Source organism: Gavialis gangeticus, unplaced genomic scaffold (genome assembly GCF_001723915.1).
Source record: "Gavialis gangeticus isolate Ggan-Ray unplaced genomic scaffold, GavGan_comp1, whole genome shotgun sequence".
Classification (NCBI taxonomy): Eukaryota; Metazoa; Chordata; order Crocodylia; family Gavialidae; genus Gavialis; species Gavialis gangeticus.
Genome location: NW_017729034.1, coordinates 29483139 through 29493350, shown reverse-complemented (window position 1 = coordinate 29493350; position 10212 = coordinate 29483139). Strand labels below are relative to the sequence as shown.

The window sequence follows — 10212 nt, the reverse complement described above, 5'->3', positions numbered from 1 at the left end:
AGAATTCACATGCTAGAAGCATTTCTGAGCCCACAAGACCTGAATGATTGGTGCTTCCCATGAGTGGGGGGGCACCATGGCGGTGAGTGGGGACTGCCTGCAGCTGCCACCAGTGGTGTTGGTGGTGGGGGGGATGGGGGTGGCGAACATCAACAGTGGGGGGGAGTGGAATGGCAGCCAATCTCGGGGGGGCAATGTGCCCCCCTGTGCCTTTCCTACACATCGCCTACACCACAAGAAATTAAGTGTCATTTGGCAGAGCACAGAGGATCGCATTTTGCCATGATTTAATTTGTGGGAGAAGTACCAGGGGCGTAGGAAGAAAGGGTAGTGAGGACCAAAGTTTTTAGAAGCAATCTGGGGTCACATGAACTTCCAGAAGTCTAAAGGGATGAGAGTGGGATGTCTAGAAAAGAGGGACATAACTGAGGGAAGTCTCTGTGATCACCTTGCTGCAAATGCTTGAAGAGTGACAATCAGGACATAAGACAAAGCAGTCCTCACCTACCTCTCACCTCCCTCTGCTAACTTTCACATGCACAGAGGTGGACATTCTCATCACTTGCAGCAACATAGAGCACAATACAGGGCCTGTGAAGATGACTCTTTACACCCAAACTTTGAGGGGGTTCAAAATTCAAATCTTCCCAGTTCTTCAAGAACCATTAAACCAAAATGTGAACTGTAGGGTACTTGAAATCCTGATTTCAGGTAGTGGCTCAAGAGCATGTCAGAAGAGCTCAGCTTTATAGCTTCTCCTGTGATTTCTGCTGCTTGGCTTGTTGGAGCATCTAAATGCTGGGATGTTTCTCTGAATTATCCCAACTTTGCACATATGAAAAAAATCAGGTGGAAACTTGCTGAGAGCAATGATATTCCTGGAACTAATAGATAGGCTGGGTTTTACCAATTATGTTCCTGAAAGGACAACCTAAAGGGCAGAAACATTGTGAGACCTCAGCCACAGCAAATGGGAGGTGCTGGCATTGGAGCCTTTCAAACCTCAGAAAAGATCTGGCCTCTTTGTATTCCCTTTGATCTGGTTTGCTCAGGCTTGTCCAGGAATACACTGCACGGCTAGTGGTGAGAAAGCTCTGTACCTCAGCTGAGTCTATCGCTGATCAAGACAGCTCCTTATAAAGAGCTTGTCTGGAAACCGGCACCCAAGTCAATCCTTAGGTCATGGGAAAAGCAGATTTAATGATCAGCAGAAGTAGCTGGGGCAGACGTGTTTTTTGCTGCTGAAACACTGCTGCCCCATTTGTGCCTATGGTCTTGGGAAGGATTTTGTTTGCTGTACATGCTGGATTTAAGCAAAGCTGAGTGGCAAATCCACTGAGTATCACTCCTGTCTGCTTAGATAAAAACCAGGCATCGCTGCAGAAAGACAGTCCAAAGACTTAGGGAAACCAGGGGAATGCATGTTTTTAGGAATGGCTTTGTTTTCAAAGAGGGGACTGGGTTCTTTAGGGAACTTATGCTGAGATGCACCATCTTTCTTCCCAAGTTGCTGAACGTTTAAATCCAACTCAGGTTGGCTATAGCTTACAACTGATACCATCAAACAGCCATATAAGTAAGCCTGTGTGACGTGTGGGGTGGGTTCCAGCCCTGTTTCTTTCAGGCTGGTGTGCATGCCACAAAAACGTACCAAAGCAACTGGCACTGATTGGCTTCCCTCCCAGGCAGTACCAGCAGAGGTACGAAGGACTGCATGAGACAGAGAGGTTGATCTCCCCTTCTGGATCCAGAGAATGGTCCCTCCAGAACAACTGTAGCATTCTGGTTCAGAAATGGTGTGGAAGAAGCTTGCTTGCACTATTTCTTCTTAAGGAGAAGGGGGCTTCTGTCTCCCCAGCCACTAGGTGCATTACACAAGTCAATTAAAAAGAGAACAAGAACAAGGCAACCTGCAAGACTCACCAGACACCTGGAAGAGGCAGGTGGAGACCCCCACATCATTTGAAATGCTGCACTCATAGCTACCACTGGTGTCCCGGCTCACGCTGTCCACTTTCAGCTCTGAGTAGTCCTGCTGCTCTGCAGGGGGCAGCGTCAAGAGATTCCCATTGAAACGCCAGACAGCAGTGGCAACTTTCATGGGACTTCCCTTCAGCATGGTGCAGCGCAGGGTGACGCTGCGGCCTAAGCCCTGGCGAATGTCCTGGAAAGTTGGTTCCACCACTGGGGGGACTGGAGGCCAAATGACAAAAACAGACAGAAAAGCCATCAGTCTCCAGCACAGTCTGTTGTACCACTTAAACCCTCAGTCATTGCCATAGCATCCGTCACGATGCAGGCACCCACCAGTTTTGATAGAGTATAGTTCCTATTTCCCAAAGATTTGTCCAGCCAAGAGTCCCATCAGCTCTCTGTCAGCCACTTGCATCTGGACTAGAACAGGCTGCAAGTCTGACATATGGGGGGAGGGGAGAGGGAGCCACCTATGAAAAACATGGATGGAGAGACAAGGTTTCATCTTGATCCAAGCCGTTATAGTGGGACATTACTGCTGAGCCCTGGAGTTTCAGCAAGCCACCCTTTGTGATCAGACATACAACCCACATTGCTGAGCTCTGCAGCTTGCATTAGACCCACAAGTCTTAAATCAAAATAACAGTAGTAGTAATTCCTTGAATCCAGTCTGACCTGCAAGCTGCATTAGCTCCTAAACACTGAAATCCATTTTCTCCTGTTCATTGTTCAGTAGAGGAAAGTTAAAAATATATAAATTGCCTATCCCTCTGGAGGGATGTACACTGTCTGCCCCAATACAGCATACACTCCATGGGGAGCATTAGAGAGGCTGTACTTAATGCAAGCATCAAAAGGTCTGCAAGGAAGTGCAACTCAGTGGTTAAATCAGAGGACTGACTATAAGTACTCTGGAGTTCTAGTCCCCTCTTTATCTTTATTGTCTTACCTTGGGAGGTAAATCATTTTACCACTCCACTCCATGCCTCATTTTCCCTTTTCACTAGCATAGGGATAATGACATTTATCTGTTCTGCTGAGGTAAGGGGAGTAGGATGATGTTTGTTACTTTTTCTAAAGGTTTCCGGGGCCAGGCAGGCAGGGTGAGCAGAACCCAGTGGGCTGCCACCTATTTCAATTAACAAGAGGAACCTCACTTCCAGGAGCTACCAATCTGGCACCTTCCACTAGCACTAAATTAAAACTAATAGAAGGTAGGGAAAAACACAAGCTTGCCTACTGAAATGCGGAAGACTGCACCAGCATCTGCAAAGGTAGCCAATGGCTGTTGGATGGACGAAGCTTCAGAAAGGAAAAAGAATTGTCTCTATAGCAGACCTCCTGTATTATAACTACTCTTCTCCCTCAGGCCTGATAAAATCTACTTGCCTCAAGGCAACATCTACCCACTACAGGTCAAATATGAGAAATCTCCTTTGTCATGAACATAAGAATTTCTACAGCTTCTCGTCCACCATGAACATGATGGCGTCTCCAGGTCTGCCCTAGCAACTCCTCCACCACAGGTATAACCATGTCAACAAGTCTAATTCACCAACACCTCCTATGCCAGGAGCATAATCACATCTCCAGGTCTAGGACAACAGCATCCCCTTTGCTACGGGCACAATGATGTCTCCAGGTTCAGTGCAGCAGCATCTTCCTTGCTGGTTAGCCCTTGCCTGACAGTAACCACATTATTTTTCAGGTACCTGGCTCAACTTTCAGCCTCTGGGTCCTTTACTGCATTTAAATGAATTAAAAGCAGCCCTTGACTGAGATTACACTGCTGTGTTGAATGGCATGGTCAGCTCATTACAGATGGCTTTGCTAGCAACGTGTCTCAGCAGGCGCTCCGAGCACTGACTTGCCTTTGGCTCACACGTCTCCCACCTCACAGTGAGAATAATGTGAGAAGTTGTTTGATTAGACTTAGTGCTATGAATATGCCATCTCCATCCCCAGCTGCTATCCCATTTCTTGGGTCACATCTGCTCCTTAATTGAAGCCGGTGGGGACTCACACTCTAATCAAGGCCAGCTGGTGACGTGAAAAAAAAGAGACAGCTTCAAAAGTGACACAGCAATTCCTGATGCACTTGACCAAAGCAATTCACCTAGTGAGAGAGAGGGATGGGAGAGCAGCCCCATTCAATGAAGTAAGGAGGCCCTGAAGGGTCTTGAGAGCAGCAGAAATGGCGTGGTCCCTTCCCTGGTAACAGGACCATCCTCTGTTCCAGTAACCAGGGAATATCTGTCCACTGTAGGAAATAAGGCAGTGTGGATGCTCTGAGACTGCCCCAAGCCACTGCTCTTGAGCATGCTGGAAACACCGGCATTACGTAAATGCCAGAGGACCTTTCCAGATGTCCTCAAAATCTCATTTCTGGGCTTGATACACAGGAAGTGGGAGTGGGTGGGAAAGGGTTATTGCTTCAGCCACAAGACTGAAGTGCAGACTGTTGTGGTATAGCTAAAATCGCCAGCGCAGCATTCCCTCCTCTGTACCAAAAGTGCAGTTTGCACGTGGAAGAAGCCAGTCTAAATGAACCAGCAGCCTGACCTCCCAGAGCCAGGAACTTCCCAGCTCTCCTAGGTTGGAGATGGATTCCTTCAGGAAGGAGAGCTCCTAGGTCTTTCCTCCACAGAGAACCTGCTAGAGCTGCCACAAATGGTACTAACTGTTTCTGCAAATTTTCTGTATATACTTGCTGAGCTAATGCTCCTGCATGGATCCTGGTTGGTAACTGTCTTGCTGGAAACATAGTGAAACAGAGTCCTGGCTGCTCTTGGTTATTAAGTTCCCCTGGCATGTATAACTTAGACTTCTTGGCCAAATTCCAAACCCAGGAGATTACATGGAGGATCCCAACACAGTTTTCAATTTCTCCCTAAAGATGTAATGTGCAGTGCTGATGTGCCTTGTTAAACACCTGCCATATGCCACCTCAAAGATGGCAGCTATCCCTGCACGCACAGGACTCCAGGATCCTTTTGCATAAGACACAGAGGTTCCAGATACAGACACCTCTTGTTTTTCTTTGATGCTGAACTGAACTACTGACCACATCCCGTGGTTCAGTTTAGGTGTGGCAAGTGAACTACAGACCAGCTAGTAGGGCAAGAGGTACTAGAAAGGGGAGAAGAGGGCAGATTGTTACCTAGCTAGGTATCATTCAAGAAGCAACAGGCTGCTGGCAGAGATGTTAAGATGTTGCTGCTGTAAAAACATGGAGCCATACAGCTTGGGTTTATCAACAACATTACTGAACAATAGTAAAAAGCTATACTCACTTGTCTGCTTGCTAGGAACAAATAAAACCCACCAAATTAAGGCAACCCACTCTGACGTCCCAAGAGCAAAGGGACACTCCAAGTATCTACTTGACCAGGAGCCAGACTAGGAGCTTTGCAGTGAATGGAGCTGCTGGGTTAGCACGATGGTCACAGTGATAGGGGAAAAGCAGGAGGAGAGCAGCATGAGGAGATATCAAGTGTCAGGGTGGAGTTTTGTACTGCAAAAAACCTCTCATGTTCCAGCTTTGTTGGAAGTAACTAGAATTGTGCTTGGGCTGCTGTGCCACAGGGCAGAGAAATGTGGTGGTCTTTGGTGCAGAGACAATCCTCACACACCCACCACATAGCTTATTTGCTATTCCAGCTGTGGGGAAGAGTTTTCTTCTTCACAAGAGAACAACAGCACTTGGCTGAGAGATCCAGCTCAGGATTTTTTTTAGGGCTGTTACTAAGCAGCCTTCAGTGCTCCAGTCACTAGGTGTGACTCAGGGAAGTTTGCTAGGGTCAGACCCCCCAGTGCCACAGAAATGGCAATAAAGATAAGGGATATTTCTCCCTCCATGAAAGTCACCACATCCCTGAGTCCCATGATGGCAGCACAGCCATATCTTGGCTCTGTGCAAAAGACCTGATGTGAAGAATTAGATGTTTCTGCATTTTTTTTCTATGAGAAAGGCATGTCTCAGTTTACTGACTCCCTCTGCTTTGTTACCTACTGGGTGAGAAAGAGTTACAATTTCTCCTCAGGAACAAGGAAGCTTGGGACAGCAGGTTGTCATGTAGGCTGTCTAGCTTGGGTTGAATGAACGATGAAGAAAAAGGGCCACATATAAATGGAGGCGACTTGGACAGACAGTGGCGAACCAGACATTAGCAATGACTGGCAGCCCAGGGAAGCTGAAGAACATGTGAACACAGCAGTGCCGCAACTAGAGACAAAACACGTATGCGTGAGCAGACTGCAATATCAGAAGCTGGCTGGCAAGGATAAGAGTGGCTGCCTCCTCTAAGTGGCACTGGTGCCAGTGGTATAGATTACAGGACATGAACAAATTAATGCTGCTGAACTGCTGGCTTGTAAGGATCATTCAGAAACCAAATCTCCTCCAGCTTGGATCAGCCACAGTAAGCAGAGCAATCGGTGTGTGGCCAGTCATTCCCTTTCTATAGCCACTCGCTGCAACTCACTATTCGGGCTGCTACATGTGTTCTCACGCATATATTCACAACGCTGGAGTCTTGTCACTTCCTTAGTATCTCACTGCTGTGTCACCTCAAAGAGCCCATAGCTGGGCAACCCCTGTATAAGATTCTTTCTCTTCCCATCTTTGCCCGACTGAGGCCAGACGTGGAGCATGCTCTCTGGTGTTAGGATTATTAATTATACTGCACTAGATTTTCTTTGTACCAGCTAAAATATGATATGCAGATAAACCGCAAACAGACATCTGAGTCCCCTGCCTTGGAGAGCTCCCAGGGTAAAAAGTCACAGACCTGTGCAAAGTAGTGATTGTAAAAGGGCATTACTGAGAGGTGGTGTTTGAAGAAAAAGGATGAAGGAGATGTGGCTTGTCTGGACTCAGATGCTGTTGCAGCCTGGAGCAGGGAGAATCAAGGACAACAGGAAGAAAAGGAGAGAAGTGTGGGCAGACCAAAGGGAATGGGAGGAAGCTCAGGCAGGAGGCATAGGTGAGACCAGAGCTGCAGTGATCTGGGGCCAGAAGAAACAGAGATAATAGCTGCCTGCAGAAGGATAAGGGGAAGCCAGTGCCCAGAAGCAAGAAGGGCCAGGTTTACTACAGACAGACCAGGCCTGGAAACTGCAACAAGGATCAAAGAAGCCACCACTAATACTCTGCTCACATCTCTGCAAATTTCAAGCCACTTTACTGATGGATTCTCATGCTTACCTCCATAAGGCTCCTCTTGTTTCCATTTTGCAGGTGGAGAAATACTGGCAAGGGGACAGAACATTGTCTGATCCCATGTCACATGGATAGTCAGCAGCACAGGTGGAAGTGGAGCCTAGGAGTTCTGACTTCCAACTCTGTGCTTATGACTGGATTTCCTCTTATCACAAGAGAGAGACACAGAAAGTTCTTAGTTTTTACTAAGATGAAAATAAAATTCAAAACGGAACAAGAGAAGAGAAAATAACCCGCCTCTCTAGATGAGAGGGCAGCTTTATTTGCAATTTGCTCTTCTGCAGAAGTCTCTCTCAAACTTAGACACTGAACTGAAATACTGGTTGTAACTAGCATCTATCTGATCTATCCTAGATACTTAGCGCTGACACAAAGGTCTTGCAGACTCTATCAGATCCCATGTGCATGAGCTGAGATAAATGACCATTTACTTACTGGATTAACACTGCAAAGAACATATTTCACACCCAGAGTCCTGTGAGAAAGCCTGCCCTTTTTTGTAAATGATAGCTATTAACTCTGTTCTATTAACAGTCTTTCGAATTACACTAGTTACTGCAACTGACTGCAAAAATAAATAAGCCTAACTGAAGGCAGGGAAACTACTATGGATAATTTTTAAGGACCTATTAGACATAGCTCACCCTGTCCAGTAGCCTCCTAAATTCAATCAAAATCCTCCCGTACATCCCAGTACCCACTGCAAACACATGGAGCTGCCTTTTCATCCTCCTCTGATCTTTTTCTAAGGTTCAACCTTAATAACACTATGCAGCTAAAAGCAGCAGGAACCTACCAGCAGCCCAGTGTACCACATACGGAAATCAGGCAGGGAGCCTCACTTCTACCATTAGTGCCAGGAGGGAAGAGAAGCCAGCGGGCAGCAAGTCTGTGCTGATGCCACTGTATTGCTGCTGTACCTGGAATATGTACATATTGACCCCTGGGATATACAGAGCTCTTTGTAGCTGAACAGGCTTAAACCCATAGTTAGAAATTTCCCTCCAACAAATTAATGGCTACCTAGGATGGCATGGCCATCACTATGCTGCACACTGTCATGTACTATAGAGATGGATCACAGATCCTCCTGCTCTAAAACACACATAGAGAGAAATATATGGGAACCTCTGTTGACATGAGAAGTTCTTCAACACACAGCTGGTCAGTTCTGTTTCCATCCAGTCGCACACACACAAGCTCTTATTATCTATACCAGGTAGACAGCCCAGGAGGGGCCAGCATGTTGCCCATGGGCTACACGTGGCCCATGAGCAGTTAACACTTGGCATGAGGGCCCCAGCAGCTGCTTCTTCCATACCTGCTTGGCAGGGTGGGCCATGTGCCAGTGGTACAGTCTATGAAGTGGGGAGGGATCCCAGGAGGAGTGCCTCCACAAAGTGTAGATTGTGCAGTATATGATCCAAGGGATGCATGCCAGTGCTGTGTGTATCTCATAACTATGCCAAAGTTGGACAGCTCTCATCAATACGGTAAGGACATGAAGAGCTGAGATATTAGCGTAAAAAAATATTGGGGAAATTATCTGTTTAGGAAGCCGTGCCATTTTGCTTAAAGTGCTGTAGAAATAGAATCAGCAGTAAAACTAAGTTGGGGTAAGTTTATATCAGCTTGTGTTTCATTTCTCTATAACTTCCCCAAGGTAGCTGTTTGTTAAAGGCAAATGGCAAGCTGTTACCTGCTCTCCACCCTCTTGTGGTGAGGAACAGTGATAGCTAATTGTTATCCTGGGATAGATACGTTTGTCCATTCTGGATCCCATTGTCACTTACAAGGGTATATGCAACTAATATACCAACATTATACACAAGTAGGTATTTTTCCGGTTATATCCTAATAAGGCGCAACAGGTTCCAACCAAAGGGGTTTTCTATATAGAATTATATTAAGCAATGGATATTTCCAACCTTGATCTCAAATGTTTGTTTTGTCAGCTACAAGGGATGATTTAACCTCATGGGTAGAATAAGGGGCTGGGAGGAAAACTTCCTCAGTTTTAATCTTGGCTCCATCACATACTTCCCTTCTATAGTGTTGTGCAAATTACTCCCTGTGTCTCTCATCCCAGTCTGTAGAAATGGAGGCAGTAATATAACAAACTGATTAATTTATCACAGGGGGAAATCCCAATAATGATGAATTATCCAGTAGGGACCAATTATCAGGTGTTGATCTTGGGTTGGGGAGGCTGGTGGGGGACAGGAACAATGGCAAATTACACTGTAAGTGGCAAACTATCCCATAGCTGAATTAACCTGTGTTTACTGACCATTACTCACTTGGCTCCCAGGGGACAGGTGTAAGGACTGTGAACTCTTAACATATGTTGATGCTAAGTTATATGTATTGTTCTTCTTAATAATGAAAACAAACCTGCTCAAATACATTCTCTATTTGGGGGGTGGGGAGGGGCAGACAAAGTAGCATTTGGAGGGGAGGAGGATTGTCTTCCTGCCAGTCACATGTTTCAATGCTCTTAAAGAGTGAGCCAAAACACATGTACCAACTGTCTGAATCTCAGCTCCTGTGCTCTCTCCTAGAAACCTTCCAAGCCAATTAATTCAGCAAGTCAAACCCTATTTTAATAAAGACAGTTTTGCTTAGTGATGTACTCTTCTGCTGCATTAACTGAGATGATTAGTACATTATCCCACTCTTTCCCTTTATAAGGTTTTGGAATGGGTCCACGCAGGGTGGGAATTTCTAGACCTTTCGCCCCACATGCTCTCCCAAACACAAACCTAGCCCAGACATGCTGAAACTCTATGTAAACTCAGTGTCCAATTAATTCATGCTAACAAGACACTACAAAGACAACTATTCCCCTGCAGTGCAAAGTCACATCATTCCCAATGGCTCAGTTACCTTGAAGTGCCTGGTTTCAACACATTTGGTTTCCTTAATTGCAAAAGATGAGTGGAAAAAGATGGTGTGTGCGCAGAAGATGCGCACACATGCACAGGGTAATGTATTCAAATGACCCCCTCCCTCCCTCC

General features: G+C 46.1%; 1 protein-coding gene across 4 annotated transcripts in view; it reads right to left on the bottom strand.

Moving 5' to 3' along the window:
• MDGA1 (MAM domain containing glycosylphosphatidylinositol anchor 1) overlaps positions 1–10212 on the bottom strand; it is a 383343-nt gene that overhangs the window by 225612 nt on the left and 147519 nt on the right. For all 4 annotated transcript variants that reach the window (XM_019527003.1, XM_019527001.1, XM_019527004.1 and 1 more), the window contains exon 9: positions 1924–2193. In XM_019527003.1, the coding sequence (XP_019382548.1) occupies positions 1924–2193 (270 nt within the window). The remainder of the gene's footprint in view (positions 1–1923; positions 2194–10212) is intronic.